At 45.0% G+C, this 16,779-nt stretch overlaps 1 protein-coding gene and 1 long non-coding RNA gene across 4 annotated transcripts in view; one reads left to right on the top strand and one right to left on the bottom strand.

Moving 5' to 3' along the window:
- The window catches only part of EXOC4 (exocyst complex component 4), a 304,134-nt gene that overhangs the window by 262,294 nt on the left and 25,061 nt on the right, over positions 1-16,779 (bottom strand). For all 3 annotated transcript variants that reach the window (XM_064656590.1, XM_064656591.1, XM_064656592.1), the window contains exons 3-4: positions 15,543-15,737; positions 36-220 (exon numbers count right to left, since the gene is read on the bottom strand). In XM_064656590.1, the coding sequence (XP_064512660.1) occupies positions 36-220; positions 15,543-15,737 (380 nt within the window). The remainder of the gene's footprint in view (positions 1-35; positions 221-15,542; positions 15,738-16,779) is intronic.
- LOC135415067 (uncharacterized) lies at positions 6,332-7,191 on the top strand. Its single transcript, XR_010430961.1, has 2 exons — positions 6,332-6,413; positions 6,992-7,191. It is a non-coding gene; the product is annotated as an uncharacterized LOC135415067 (long non-coding RNA).

Here is a 16,779-nt window from a genome sequence, read left to right as displayed (position 1 = left end):
GACTGTTGTCCTGCCCCCCCCGAGCCCGGACGCACCCGATCCTGCCCCTGTCCTTGCCGCGCTGGCCCACGCGGTTGGTGGATTTGATGTAGAGGTGCCGGTGCAGCTCGTCGATCAGCACCAGGTGCAGGTTCATCTTCTTGCTGTGCAGCTCCAGCCTCAGGTCACTCAGCCCTTCCACCTGCAGGAGGGGACCTTCCAAGGAATCCACGGCCGACACCTGCCGGGAGAACACGGGACAGCTTCGAAATCTTAAATCTCCTTTAAACATCGCTCATCCCTCAGCACTTTGGGCAGTGGGGTGTCTGAATATTGGGATGATTTTATCCCTAAAACCTTTGTAAAGCAGAAAACCTTGAAGTAATAGGTCTTTATTTCTATTCCTAAACGAAGTTCAACATGTGGAAGGATCCAATTCCCAAAAAACTCACATCTAAGGTGCAGTCTTCATATATTTGGAGCACGTGTGTAAAACGAGTTAGTGAGAACACAGTTCACTAATATAATAATTAACTGGTATAATTATTATATTAAATTATAATATTATAATATTCTATTTATAATATTATATTTTATTTTTAATATCATAATATTTTATTTATAATACCGTAATATTGTAATAATTTATAATAAAGTATAAATATTATTATAATAAATTATAAAATTATACTAATATAATATACAATATAACATAGTATAATATTATATATATTGCATATGTACTATAAAATATTATAATAAAAATATAATAAATTTCATATTTTTATAAATATATGTTTACATATTTTATATATTCTTTGTATATTCATTATTCTATTCTATTATATTGCTATATATTATAATATATATTATACATAATATTATATTATATTATTATATTGTATTATAATTATATATCATTATATTATAGGATATATTATATATAATATTATATTATATTATTATATTATAATTGTGTATAATTATATTATATACTATTAATATTATTTATTATTTACATATTATTCTGTTTTATATATTTTAGATATTTTTATATATATTATATATTTTATATATATTATATATTTTATATATTTTATATATTTATATAAAAATACATATTTATATATTTACAACTATTATGCATTTATATAAATATATACATTTATAGAAATAGTATATAAATATATATATTTATAGAAATAGTATATAAATATATAAATATATATTTCAATAAATATATATAAATGCATATATTTAGATCTTTATATATTTATACATAATATATGCATATATTATATGATAAAATGATATTATCATTAAAATATTATATTATTCAAAATAAAAACATTGTAATAAATATCAAGGCACAATTTATCCCAAAACAGGAGGATTATCAAGTAGAAAACTGTCAAAACAAGACACTGGCACTGATGTTGGATTGCTGCTATTCTTTTCATTACAGCAGCACCAACAAAACATTATTCCCTACTCTATAAACGGGGAGAAAAACAGCTTAAATTTTATTTTCCTAAAGTGATACCATGAGGCAGCTGGAAAAATTTCGGAAAGCACATTTCAGGCTGCACAGGTGCTCTGGATGTAACCACAGCTGAATATCTTCAGCAGTGACCAGCTGACATCCCGTGGGCTGCAGAGCAAGGAACCTAAATCTCATTGATATCCTAAAAACAAACGCGGGCAAAACCCAAATATTCCACCAGGAACGATAAATCAGTGCATAAAAGCAACAACTTCACGTCCCTCCTGGTTTTCTCTTTCACTTCCACAGCTGCTAATAAATAAATAAAAGCAAAACCTCCCTTTGCAGCTTCCAAAACCCTCAGTGGGGATGTTGTAAGAAACCAGGAGCAGCATGTTGGGCATGCAGAGGTTGAAAATGAAGTTTAAAAACCCCTTCCCTACTAAGGGAAGATGCTGCTGGTGAAACAAGAGGTTTGGGCATGCAGAGGTTGAAAATCAAGTTTAAAAACCCCTTCCCTACTAAGGGAAGATGCTGGTGGTGAAACAAGAGGTTTGGGCATGCAGAGGTTGAAAATGAAGTTTAAAAACCCCTTCCCTACTAAGGGAAGATGCTGCTGGTGAAACAAGAGGTTTGGGCATGCAGAGGTTGAAAATAAAGTTTAAAAACCCATTCCCTACTAAGGGAAGATGCTGGTGGTGAAACAAGAGGTTTGGGCATGCAGAGGTTGAAAATCAAGTTTAAAAACCCCTTCCCTACTAAGGGAAGATGCTGGTGGTGAAACAAGAGGTTTGGGCATGCAGAGGTTGAAAATGAAATTTAAAAACCCATTCCCTACTAAGGGAAGATGCTGGTGGTGAAACAAGAGGTTTGCTTGCGCTGGAGGATTTCAGTTCATAACAAACCTGTCAGTTAAACATTAAAAATTAAAAGGCAGGAGATAACAGTGAACAGAGCCCAGCCAGGGGCTGGTCCCTCAGTACCAGTAAATATTATCTCTACTCCAAGAACATCTATCACCAGTGAATTCCATTGCTTGCCTGCAGGTCAGGAATAACCCTGGAATAGCCTTGGGACAGCCAGGCTCTTTAAATTAGGAGAGCTTGCTAAGAGGAAGCTGCACTTTTTCCTCACTCCTGAAACATTTTTGTCAGGAAATCCCTCCCTGTGAATTCCCTTCTCTGCATGGATGAGGAAAGAGTGCAGCCTGTAGGATGGAGCTCAGTCTGGAGCAGGAATTAGTGTCCCAGTGGTAATTAATTCATCAGGCTCCTCCCAACCCCACCAACCAGCACTTCTGGGGTTCCCATCACTGGACACAAAGCATCGTCCACCCTCTTCCTTCCCAGTATCCATCTGGGAACAGTCAGGGAAGCTGGGCCAGGACACATCAGGAACCCACCCACACCACAGACGAAGCAAAAACCCCGATTTCCCTCTCCCAAAAGGAGAGGCCACCCAAATCCCAGAGCACACCCGGATGGAGCAGCTCAGCGGACCCAGCTCGGAAACCTCCGGCAGAAGTGGAAGCTCCAGTTTTCCTCTTCTTCCTCTGGCAGCAGGCAGGGATGTGCCCAAAATTTCCCAATTCCAAAGGCACTGTAACCCCCCCATGCAGTCACTAGGCTGCCCCAGCTTGGAAGAGACCCCAGGAAGTTTCTCATTCTGCTTCCAAGCAGCTCTGACTTCCCCATCGGCTCAGGGGCTGAACATCTGGAGACTCCTGGTGTCTCCTGATCTCCTGGGGTTTCATCCCTCCCATCCACAAGGATTTTCTCCCTCTGTCCAGCCAGGACCTGGTGATGGTCACCTCTGGTTTGGGCACTTCTGGAGGAGTTTGGCTCCAAGTCAGTGAGGGAACTGAATCCTGTTTTCCCTGTCCCTCCACACACACAGCGAACTCAGGGTACAATTAACACCCCCCCGCCTTTGGCTCCTCATCCTCGCTGTGTGGTGGATAATGAGGATTAAAGATGCTCTAAAACATGCAGTGGTATCACATTTTAAAGATTCTCTAAACATTCAGTGGTATCACATTTTAAAGATGTTCTAAACATGCAATGGTACCACATTTAATTAGCTTTCCCCCCCTTCCTTCCCCCCCCTCTCTCCGAGCTCAAACCACCCTTCCCACGTAGTTCCCTGGTTTTTAACACTCCCATTCCCCACTGGGGGCTGTTCCTGCCAACAAAAGGACTAATAAATGGAATTGGACAGAGAGGGGAAGAGTTATCCCCCCTCAGTTAGCCCCTGATAATGGAAAAGCAGCCTCTCCCAGAGAACCTGAAAATTAGATGTCCAGAAGAACCACAAGTCGTTCAAGGGTCCAGAAAAAGCACCTGAGGGCCCTTTAAGCCTCTTTCTTCCACACACACGGCCCAGTTAAATGGAAAAAAAGTGATTTTTATTTATTTTTCTGACGTTGGAGTACCTGGACACAAGGATAATTAGAGGTAAGGGGGCTCCCCACATTATTTTGGCAGGGGTTGGGGTGCAGAGAGGAGCTACAGCAAGAGAAAACAGCCTGGGAAGTGAATCAAAACAAATATCTTGGTTTTTCTTCTTTAAAAAGCTGATTAAAATAAGCAAATACCACCCAAAGAAATTACAGGTAACCCCCACCACCTTCTTTAATTCAGAAATCTGGCTCTCCTATTGAAAGCTGCTCATAAAAACACAACAACTGGAATTCAGGCAAATAATAATTCAGATATTGGCCTGGATTACCACAGAATTTGGCTTAGATAATCTAACAGTCATTTCTGATGTCCAAATCTACTTATCTTATATCTATTTATTATTACCTCCAATAGGCAGAGACCTTTTGGAGGAATAAGGAGCAACAAAATGAGCCTGAAAAAAGAGCTCTGCTTTGTATAAGCTAAAAATTGCCAGTTTATAGCAAATAACTGTGGCAGCAGCACCATTAGGCAGCTTGTTTAAAGGTCACAGGCAGTTTAGAGCAGGGCTTAATTGCCTCAAAAAGAAAATGTAGCTAAACATTTGCTTAGCATAACATCCAATTTGGAAGGGTTTAATTTAGCCTTTTACAACAAACCACAATCTAAGCGCTAACAAGGTATTTGTCAAGATTCTTGCTTTCAAAAAGTCAAAAAGTTTTTCCAATCTGTTTGCAGTTAAATCTATTTATTCTCCTGAAAGGTTTTCTCTGAACCTCCCCAGGTCTGGAAGCGAGCAGAGATAAAATGAAAATCCTCAACTAGATGGTTTTTCAGGGCGAAAAAAACCCTGGAATAATCGTAAAATTGTGAAATCACAGGATGGTTTTGGGTGGAAGGGACCTTAAAGATCATCCAGTTCCAGTCCCAACACCTTCCACTATCCCAAGTTGCTCCAACCTGACACTTCAGGGATGGGGCAGCCACAGCTTCTCTGGGCAACCTGTGCCAGGGCCTCCCCACCCTCAGAGGGAGGAATTTCTTCCTAAAGAATGGGTTGTTCAGACTAAAAACCCAAACCCTTTCTGCCTGGGAAAAGCAGTTTATTCTGAGTTCAGACAACAGATATGAAAACGTGAACAAACAACGGAGAAAGGTTTAAAGAAAACAACGGGAGGGGTCACAACTGAAAGGAAAAAAAGTCCCGTTGAACACAAATACAATATGACAAAAGGGAAAAAGCTGAAGGCCGGGAATAAAAGAGTAAATAAACAGCAGCAACCCAGAAGGTCCCGGCTGCCTCACTGGTGAATAAAGACACTGCTGACATTTAAAAGGAGAATTGATCTCCTGCTTTTCCAAGGGACTCGTTTTCACGAGGTACAGGAAAGGAAAACAACGATAAAATGACTTATAAATAAGTGTAGCCAGATCTAAACAAGCAGTTCACTGAACTCCTTTTGCACCTGAGGTGCCTGAGAGAAGGACCTGCCTGAAAACTCCGCCTGAGGAACAGGAGGGTCCTCACTCTCCAGCTGCTGGGACTTTGCACCAGCCAAAAGGGCAGAACACCCTCCACTTTGGCCACAAGAAGCCCCTGCAGCTGCAGGCTGGGCCAGAGGGGCTGGAGAGCAGCCAGGCAGGAAGGGAGCTGGGAGTCTGGATTGACAAGAAGCTGAACATGAGCCCAAGTGTGGCCAGGGGGGCAAGAAGGTCAATGGATCCTGGCCTGGCTCAGGAACAGTGTGGCCAACAGGTCCAAGGAAGTGATTCTGCCCCTGGACTCAGCGCTGGGGAGGCCACCCCTGGAGTGCTGTGTCCAGCTCTGGGCCCTGAGCTCAGGAAGGCCCTGGAGGGGCTGGAGCAGGGGCAGAGAAGAGCAGCGAGGCTGGGGAAGGGACTGGAGCCCAAGTGCTGGGAGGAGAGGCTGAGGGAGCTGGGGGGGCTCAGCCTGGAGAGGAGGAGGCTCAGGGGAGACCTCCTCACTCTCTGCAACTCCCTGCCAGGAGGGGGGAGCCGGGGGGGGTTGGTCTCTTTTCCCAGGCAACCATAAGCAAGACAAGAGGGTTTGGTCTTCAACTGTGCCAGGGGAGGTTTAGGTTGGATATCAGGAAGAAGAGAGGGTGAGGCAGCCATTGGAATGGGCTGCCCAGGGAAGTGGGGGATTCTCCGTCCCTGGAGGTTTTTAAGATGAGACTGGATGTGGCATCAGTGCCATGGGCTGGGAACCACGGCGGGGTTGGATCAAGGGTTGGACTGGATGATCTCAGAGGTCCCTTCCAACCCAGCTGATTCTATGATTCTATGAAATGATGGGCTCTCTCTTCCCTAGGAGGGTGGTGAGGCCCTGGCCCAGGTTGCCCAGAGAAGCTGTGGCTGCCTCTGGATCCCTGGAAGTGTCCAAGGTTGGGTTGGAGCAACCTGGAAGGTGGAAGGTGTCCCTGCCCATGGGATCATCTTTCAGGTTCCTTCCATTCCAGGTTCACTTGATGAACCCAGGGGCTGCAGAAGAGAGTGGGAAGAAGCAGAAGAGCAGCAAGAAACCCTCCCAGGTGACACCAAATTTCTGTGCCACTCCCTGTCTTGGCAGAGGAAACTGTGACAGATTGAGCCAAAGCCATGGAAAAAAAACAAGCCGAGAAAAGGAAAGGGAAGTGAAGGGAATTGCACCTGGGGAAGAGTGAGAAAACGTGTTTTGACTGTGTTCCCTTTTCTTCTCCCACCTCAGAACCCAAAGCACTCACCAGAAGTTTCAGTTAAGCAGCAATAAATTAAGCTGATTAATAAATTTAAGTTCCCCAAACTCGAGGCTGTCGTGCCTGAAAAATTCCCACATTTTCCGTGGGCAGTGGAGGAAATCACAGAATGGGTGAGGTTGGCAGGGACCTCTGGAGGTCCTCAGGTCCAACCCCCTCAGGCAGGGCCACCCAGAGCCTCACAGGGCCGTGGCCAGATGGCTTTGGAACATCTCCAAGGATGGAGACACCTCAACCTCCCTGGGCAGCTGAAGTGGGGTTGGATGGACACAGGGAACCTCCCAGGGTTCAGTTGGTACCCAAGGCCTCTGGTGCCATCCCTGGGCACCACCAGAGCCTGGCTCTGATCTTCTCCACCCTCCCTTCATTTACAGGCATTGAGAAGATCCCTCTGGACCCCTCCCTTCTCCAGGCTGAGCAGTCCCAGCACTCCCAGCTTTTCCCAGATGTTCCAGTCACTCATGATCCTTCTGGAAGGGGCCAACTCCCAAAAATCAGAAGCCTGTTGAGCACTTTGAGCCTCCTCTGCTGGAAACACTTAATGAGTAACTGATTAAACCTGCTTTACACTGCATTTAGACCTTTTAATTACAAGCTTGACGTGATTTTTATCAATTAATTTATCAATTATGAGTTTCATATCTGGGAATTTGTTCCAGTATTTTGGTTGCAAAGGTGAATCAAGATGAAGCTGAAAATTTATGGCCTTTGAAGGTGGGACATCTGACACATGGGATACCTGAAAACTTGCACATAACATCCATTAAAAATTCCAAAGATTGGGAATTGCCTGTTACCAAACTGCCACAGTTGGTACCAAGACAAATCAGTGAATGTCAATTAATAAAGATGACCCTGAACTTAAAGAATATGCAGATGATCCTAAAGCAGGGAGCTTTTAGCTAAAACCATGGACAATGGGAAATGCACACAGATCCATGACAGCTATTCCTGACTGTCACTGCCTCCCTTCCCCTTAAAAACAGGAAAAAGGAGAAAAGGTGCACAGGATTAATGAGGAGCTGATGGTGAACAGCTCTGTGTTGATTAACACTCTGGATACTACATTATATTAATTATATTATATTATATTATGTGATGGAAGAAACTGCTCCTGGCTTTGTTCACCTTTAAACAGCCCTGTAAGAATTAACAAAACAAAAAGCAAACAAAGAGCTATAAAAGAAGATGATTCCTTTGCAATATTTTGGACAGAGCTGAGCTCACTCCCCTTCCTCAGACAAAAGGATTTGCTGACCAAGTGATGCACAAAAAAGGGGGGACTGATACAGATGACTGAGGCCGAGAGGGGGAGAGGTTTGGAAGATCAGTTTGAAGGATTCTGAGCTACACACACACATAAAAAAGTGCTCAGGTTGCAGGAAAACAGCTCATCCTGACACAAACATTGCACACAAACTGATTTGATGGGGGAAGGACAAGGAAAATGTTCATGCAGGACCTGGGTAAAAGGGGTTACTTTTCACCTTCACACAAAGCACAAATGTCCTTTATTTTCTCGAGTGTTTCGATGGCAATGACCAAACTCGCTGTTTTCCCTCCAAAAAACTTTTAAATATTTATCAAATTCTGTTCCTCGCTCGCTGTCCTTTCCCTCCAGCTCCATAAATTTCCTTCCTTGGAATTTGCCTCAGCCCTGTCAGCCATCAATCATCTCCTCCCTCCTCTGCTCGCTGTAATTCATCACTGTCTGCCCAGCAAGAAAATGCTGGAACCAAACACGGGAACAGAGGGGGCTAAAAACAAGGATTATCCAACTGCTCACTTGGACTTGAACACACAACACGAGCAAATTTCTACACCAGTGTGGTCAAATGACTTCCCTGAAGTGGGAAAGGCAGGATATCTGTTGGCAGCACAGATTTTTTTTCCTCCCACTTTTCATTTCCATACTTTTATTTGCCTCTTGATTGAATTCATCTTCGCTCAGTTGCAACTGCCATTAAGGAAAGTCTATTTTTCAAACTCATCTCTGCCCCAAAAGACTTCTCTTTATGTGAATGATGCCTGGAACAAGGAGGTCCTAATACATTAAATTAAAACATCAGGATTTTCCTTAATGCAAACCTGCAGTTTCCTGAATTTATTCTCTTCCTGCCTTCCAATGACATTTCAAATCTTGGCACTCCCTGTGTCCCACCTCTCTGCTGCTAAAGGCACCTTTAACTCCTTTCTATCAGTTCCAGACTCCCAGAATGGTTTGGGCTGGAAGGGACCTTCATCCACTTCCAATCCCAACACCTTCCATGATCCCAGGTTGCTCCAACTCAGCCTTGGACACTTCCAGGGATGGGGCAGCCACAGCTTCTCGGGGCAAAGCTACTCAATTCAACTCCTAATTTACCAGATTTTATTCCAGAATTCATAAATTCACTGAAGATTTCTATGAAACTGTGGTGTCAGACAAGCTCTGCCTCCTTCCCAACCAGGCACAGGGTCCACACATCTTCATTCAGGAGCTTTAACTTCTCCCCCAGCTCTGCCAGGAAATGTTTCTTCGACCAAACCGTTTTCAGAATGACTTGGTAGCACTCTGCCAACCTCACCAGGCATAAATCAGTTTACTGCAGTGGAAAACTCGTGTTAAATTCATCCCAAATGTTACCAATGCTTTCCTAAAAACCTGAATTTATTGCACCTTTTCACACACTGTTCGCCGGCTTTAGAGCTGCCTTTTCAAAAAATAAATCAGTCAGATTGATCCAGATTATTTTATGCTGTCCCATAACCCTTTTGCAATGATTTCTCTTCGCTGCTATATTTTTACCAGGGACAAAAAAAATCACGTCTTACAATCCAGGATTTAAAAAAAAAAAGAATTCCTGGAAAGACCAGCGATTACTGGAAAAGCATCTGCTGGATTCAAACCCTGCTCCAGCTTCATTAGGGTGTGTTTTCTTGTTTAATAAACTTTCATCAGCTTTTAAATGAGTGGTTGTGATGAGCAGAGCCAGGAGCTCCCCCCCCTCAGAATGCTCTGGAGAGATCTCTCTGCTTGTTGGTGCATTAACGAGGAGCTGGGGTCAAGCACGTGGCAATGCAAATGAGGAGCATTAGGCAGCAACAGCTTAATGAACAGGCTGCTCAGATAATGCAAATTACAGGATAAAAAGAATGAGATCAACTTATTGATAAGTACACCGAGGTGGGGGGAAAAAAAAATGATAGGATGTTTCAAAGGGAAAAAAAACAACTCCACGTTTAATGTGTTTAAAACTAGTCTGGGAGGTTTATTAAAAAAATAATCAAAGCAGAATTGAAAGAAAGAAAAAAAGATACGGGAAGGAGGTGAAATATCTTCTAAGAACACACAGAATCAATTCTTGTAAAGAACTTGGAAGTATGTAATTGGAATCTTGGAATGTCCTGAGTTGGAGGGACCCACCAGGATCATCCAGTCCAGCTCCAGGCCCTGCACAGACACCCCAACAATCCCATCCTGTTCCTGAGGGTGTTGTCCAAACCTTCCTGGAGCTCTGGCAGCTTTGGGGCTGTGCCCCCTGCCCTGGGGAGCCTGGGCAGTGCCCAACCACCCTCTGGGGGAAGAACCTTTCCCTAAAATCCAAGCTGCCCCTGCCCTGGCACAGCTCCAGCCCTTCCCTGGGTCCTGGCACAGGGATCAGGGATCAGAGCTGCCCCTCCTGACACTCCCTGGGAGTCTCCCCTCAGTCTCCTCCAGCTGAACCAGCCAAGTGCCCTCAAGCACTTTTTGTGTGGCCCCTCCAGACCCTTCCCCAGGCACCAAAAGCCCGTGATTCCCATCCCTGTGTGCATCCCCAGAACATATTCCATGGATCCACCACCATCCCAAAACCTGAGCTGCCTCCACCTCACCTGCCCCTCACCCTGACACATCACCAGGTTGGCCAATCATTAATAATTAACACAACACATCTCACAGCAGGTAACGAGAAACCAGATACAACCCTCGAGATGCCACTTCTCCAAAGGCTTCTTTGGAAACAGGAAGGTCAGGGGTGACAGGACACATTCACCAGGAAAAGACTTTAAGCCAAGAACCATTACACAAAAAACATTATTTGTGTAATTCAGGGGAGAAAAAAAAAAGAGAATTTCAAGCGGAGCCAAAATTTAAATTTGCCATTAAAGGCGTTTCTTTACAACCCCAAACCAAAAGTCTCTTATATTTGCCCTTTTCAGCATTAATTCCAAAATATAAAACTCTTCCAGGGCAGCACCTGAATCCCAGGGCTGCGACAAGGAACGCAGAAACAAAATGAAAGGCTGGTTTTATTGATTTTCCTTGTTCCAACTGAAAGGCAGAGAGTAAATAAAATGCAGGCCAGGAACTGCATTGCTATTTTTATTTATTTCGTGATTCCAGGCTACTTGGGGGTGTAAAATGCCTGCTGACTACACAGGACTTTTAATTGAAAGCCTCCCCTGGGTGTATCCCGAGGAAAGCCACGGGTAGCAGCTCCAGTCAAGTAATAAAAATGAAAAGTCAACAATGCCCAGGGCTACAAACAGCCACAGTTTTCCAGGAGGATGTCAGTGACTCCAAATGTCCTCACAGAGGACATGGAGTGCGTGGAATGTTGGGGAACACCGTTATTGAGGGGGACACGGACTCGTGGAATGGTTTGGGTTGGAAGGGACCTTAAAGATCATCCAGTTCCACCCCTTGCCCTGGGCAGGGACACCTTCCACTAGCCCAGCTTGCTCCAAAACCCCTCCAACCTGGCCTGGGTGGAACTGGATGATCTTCCAGGTCCCTCCCAACCCGAGCCATTCCATGATTCCGTGATTTCTGCCCAGCATTTCCACTTATCCAGACACCTCTGATTTCTGCCCACGTTGTCACCCACTAAGTCACCAGGTTGGGTTGGGAAGTCCTGCAGTTAAAAAAATAGATCATTTTTCTGTAAAATGCTTTGGCAGCATCTCCAGCTTGGTTTGCTCCCAACAGAAAGGTGAGATTTTGGGACGAAGCAACGCTCTTCAAAACTTAACCCAACGGAGCTGAGAGAAAACACATTTAATTCCTCCTCAGGATGCCAGTGGTGAGGATGGAAAATGCCCTCATTTTCCTGCAGAGCCACATCCCCTCCTGCCCAGCTGCAGGCTGAGCCAAGAGGGTTTAACTGAATCCAACAGCAAATATCAGGCACCAGCTCCACTCCAGAAACTCCGACTGGTACAGAGAGAAAGTGCTCAGCCCCCCAAAAAAATCCTGCTGCAGCTCCAAAAACCATCCTGCTGTTGGTATCCACATCAGAAAGCAGAGCAGCAGATGTGTATTATTGTTTTCCTGACATCAGGAAACTGAAATGTTAAGTCCTTAAGGTGGAAAAAAGGGAAGGAATGTTGCAGCATTCCCTGGAGAAATGAATGACTGCCACTTCAGCTTTTGTGTTTCCTGGGACAAAGACACTCAGGTTAAAGTAAAACACTGAGTTCCTCACTCTGGAACACAAGGATGTGTGAAGTTAAGTGAACACAGGTCAGAGGGCTCCATCCTTCCTTTTTTCCACTTTTATTTTCCTTCTTGTTGTCTTAACAAAACAAAACAAAAAATTCCCAACTGGCAACAGGAGTTATCCTCCCTCCTACCCTGTGGATTGATTTCTGCAGTTTCGTGGTGTTTTCTCACCTGACACAATCCCTGGACTAATAAATCAAGTTCAGAGTAAGTGTTTCATGGTTTATCAGAATTAAAAGATTTTTTTTTTTAAAAAGAACTTGATATATTTTGAGAAAGTGGTATGAGTTCATTAAAATTGCAAAGCTGGACACTTAAAAGTCAGGACATGCAAAGAAAGTAGCCTGAGGAGTTTTTATTTAATCCTATTATGATATGACCTTTAATTACTTGATTCAACAATGTTTCTTCCACTGCTTTTAGCATTTTATCTCTTAGGCTGCATAAACAAATGGCAAATATGAAGTTCTCCCTTTGGATAAGCCCTCTAAGATCAAGCCCAGCCATTCCCCAGCACTGCCAAGGCCACCACTGCCCCATGTCCCCAAGTGCCACATCCACATGGATTTGAAATCCCTCCAGTGATGGGGACTCCACCCCTGCCCTGGGCAGCTGTGCCAGGGCTGGACAGCCCTTTCCATGAAGAAATTTTCCCTAATATCCAATTTAAACCTCCCCTGGCACAGCTTGAGGCCGTTCCCTCTCCTCCTGTGCCTTGTTCCCCTGGGAGCAGAGCCTGACCCCTCCCCGGCTCCACCAGCTGAGTTGGAAAGAGTGAGAAGGTCCCCCCTGAGCCCCTTTTTATGTTTTATATTAAGCAGAAAACACACACAAATGGGTGCCTGTGCTCTCAGCTGCCACATGAAAATGAACATTTCCATCAGCGATCGAGTCTGTGAAAGATCCACCTCAGGAAAAGTCACCTCAGTATCAACTCACACCATGAAAAACCCACAGGAAGAAATCTAAAATAACTAAACCACATTCCATCTCCAATGGGAGTCTTATCTGTTCCAGACAACCCTAATTTCTCCAAAGCTTCCCAACTCAAAGGATGCTGGAATGAGGTTCTTTTTAGACAACTTGTGAGGCTGCAATTACAGGACAGCAAAGCTGATCCTACACTGGCTCTGCTCCGTTCTGGGGCTGCTGGAGGAGCACAGAACGTGAACAGCTGATATTTGAAGCTGTGCTGCTCTGGGTGCCCACAGAACCAGAAAGAAAAAAGAGCTGTCACTTCAAATTTTGAACTTCACACAAATGTAAGCTGTCACAAACTACCTCTGCATTGTGTTTGCACGACTGGGAGAAGCTGCCACTCTTTTATTAACAATCCTTCCCCGCATTACTCAGTCACTGCACATTAGAACCAGCAGCTGGAGAGTTCTGAGTGATAATGAAACCTGTAACAAGCCATCTCCAGCCTCCTTTTCCAAACAATAAGGGAATTAAAATTTCAATTTAAATGCAGGGGGGTTCGAAACACGCTTCAGTGGCAAAATTACTTCAATTAATGTGAGTGGAATACAAAGAGCAGGCTGCAGGAGTGGGATGCAGCGAGCAGAAATGATGCCCTGACAGTGTTTGCATCCACCTCAAACGGGGCTGGCAAAGGTCTAATTCCAACAAGGATCCAGGGACAGCATTAATGAGGGCTCTGATTCCAACAGAGGGATAAAAACTCCTTGTTGGATCACTCTGGGCTTCTCCCAAGCATGTGTTTACCTTGAGGAGTGAAACCAAAGGACATTCTGCCTCCCTGACAGCTCAGCAGTGATTTTACATAATATCCATCTCATATCCAAGGGGAAAGGAATGATCCTGCAGCCAGGCAGGGATTACAACATCAGAGCCCCCCAGGGCTGTGTTAACAGGAGATGGCAAAAGCCAGGGAGCCCACGGTGAAATTTTGGCCAGGAAAAGGCTCCAAATGCAAGGGGATTATTGTTTCTTTATTATTGTTGCTTTATACAGGTACATTTGTCCTCAAATGAGGATTGCAAGTGTCAATGAGAGGCTGAAATAGTGTTCACTTGAGCTCTCTCTGCACTCCTTGAGATATTAAAAAAAACCCCATGAACTAACAGCTGCTTTTTATATCATTATTATTTGATTTACTGGAAAATATTCTCTGCCCTGGAAACAAAAAAGAACCAGGTAAACAACACAAAACAGCACAATACACTGCAGAAATCTATTTATCAGCGAGGTCTATGTTGTCTCTCTCTCATAGCCATGAGCAACCTCACCCACACACATATCTTTATGTATGGATCTTTATAAATTATATATACACAAAAAAATACACCCAAAATATTGCACAACAACATGATACTGGACAGGCACTGTTATAAAGTGGAACACCTGGACACGGCTGACACGGGTCTTCATAGAATCAGAGAATCAGCTGGGCTGGAAGGGACCTCTGAGATCATCCAGTCCAACCCTGGATCCAACCCCGCCGTGGTTCCCAGCCCATGGCACTGATGCCACATCCAGTCTGTCCTTAAACACCTCCAGGGATGGAGAATCCCCCACTTCCCTGGGCAGCCCATTCCAAGGGCTGAGCACCCTCTGCAAAAAAATTCTTTCTAATCTCCAACCTAAACCTCCCCTGGCACAACTTGAGACCCAGCCCTCTTGTCTTGCTGATGGTTGCCTGGGAAAAGAGCCCAACCCCCCCCGGCTCCCCCCTCCTGGCAGGGAGTTGCAGAGAGTGAGGAGGTCTCCCCTGAGCCTCCTCCTCTCCAGGCTGAGCCCCCCCAGCTCCCTCAGCCTCTCCTCCCAGCACTTGGGCTCCAGTCCCTTCCCCAGCCTCGCTGCTCTTCTCTGCCCCTGCTCCAGCCCCTCCAGGGCCTTCCTGAGCTCAGGGCCCAGAGCTGGACACAGCACTCCAGGGGTGGCCTCCCCAGCGCTGAGTACAAGGGAGGAATCACTTCCTTGGACCTGTTGGCCACACTGTTCCTGAGCCAGGCCAGGATCCATTGGCCTTCTTGGCCACCTGGGCACACTCGGGCTCATGTTCAGCTTCTTGTCAATCCCAACTCCCAGCTCCCTTCCTGCCTGGCTGCTCTCCAGCCCCTCTGGCCCAGCCTGCAGCTGCAGGGGCTTCTTGTGGCCAAAGGGCAGGACCCGGCCCTTGGCCTTGGGGAACCTCATCCCACTGGAATCAGCCCAACTCTCCAACCTATCCAGGTCCCTCTGCAGAGCCCTCCTTTCTTCCAGCTGATCAACACTCCCCCCCAGCTTAGTGTCATCTGTAACAGAATTAAACCCTTTTCTCATCTCATCCTCAATTAACTGCTCCGGACTTTTTTTCTCCGCTCCTATCAGGCATCAACCGCTTTGATTCTCTCGTTCTCGATTCTTTGAGGGTTTTTTTTCCCTTTTCTTTCCTTTCCCCAAAAGGGGGGGTGGGAGGGGGAAGCCCTTTTCCCTGGGTCCTGAGGACCCCATCTCACCAGCATGTCGGTGGCGTTGAGGTAGCGCTTGCCGGCCATGCACTGCTCCAGCTTCTGAGGGACCTGCTTGATGTTCTCGATCTCGTCCAGCAGGTTCAGGACGTGCTTGTGCTCGATGCCCTCGATCCACAGCTTGCGCAGCTCGTCCCTCTTGCAGTGCAGCAGCATCTTGCAGGACAGCAGGTTCTCCTTCACCTGCAGCGACACGGCAAAGGGGGCAGTCAGGATGTCCTTGCAGCTGAGATTCATTCAGGATGTCCTTGCAGCTGAGAGCAGCCCTTTCCCACTCTCACTTTAGGAGGAACTCTGAGAGACTGTAGCCAAAGCCAAGCCCCTCAGTCTCTGGTTGCTCCTCTGGTTCAAGGGAACTGCAAGTTCTGCACCAGCAGGGAATATTTGGAGAGGAGGGGATCTAAAATCAGAGAATATTTGGACAGGAGGTGATCTAAAATCAGGGAATATTTGGAGAGGAGATAATCTCAAATCAGGGAATATTTGGAGAGGAGGGGATCTAAAATCAGGGAATATTTGGAGATGAGGTGATCTAAAATCAGAGAATATTTTGAAATGAGGTGATCTAAAATCAGGGAATATTTTGAGAGGAGATAATCTAAAATCAGGGAATATTTTGGGATGAGGTAATCTAAAATCTGGGAATATTTGGAGAGGAGGTGATCTAAAATCGTGGAATATTTGGACAGGAGGTGATCTAAAATCAGGGAATATTTGGAGAGGAGGTGATCTAAAATCAGGGAATATTTGGAGAGGAGGTGATCTAAAATCAGGGAATACTTTCAGTTTGAAGGGATCCACCAGGACCATCAAGTCCCACTCCTGCTCCTGCACAGACCCCCCGAAATTCCAGTTCAGTTCACAGACCGTGTTAGATGAGAAAATCTCAAATCAGGGACTATTTTGAGAGGAGATAATCTAAAATCAGGGAATATTGGAAAGGAGGTGATCTAAAATCAGGGAATATTTGGAGAGGAGGTGATGTAAAATCAGGGAATATTTGGAGATGAGATAATCTCAAATCAGGGAATATTTGGAGAGGAGGGGATCTAAAATCAGGGAATATTTGGAGAGGAGGGGATCTCAAATCAGGGAATATTTGGAGAGGAGGTGATCTAAAATCAGGGAATATTTGGATGGGGGGATCTAAAATCAGGGAATATTTGGAGAGGAGGGGATCGAAAATCAGGGAATATTTTGAAATGAGATAATTAAAATCAGGGAA

This window comes from Pseudopipra pipra, chromosome 5, assembly GCF_036250125.1.
Source record: "Pseudopipra pipra isolate bDixPip1 chromosome 5, bDixPip1.hap1, whole genome shotgun sequence".
Taxonomy (NCBI): Eukaryota; Metazoa; Chordata; class Aves; order Passeriformes; family Pipridae; genus Pseudopipra; species Pseudopipra pipra.
Note: the sequence above shows the minus strand (reverse complement) of the source record. Positions and strands in the feature narration are given on the sequence as shown.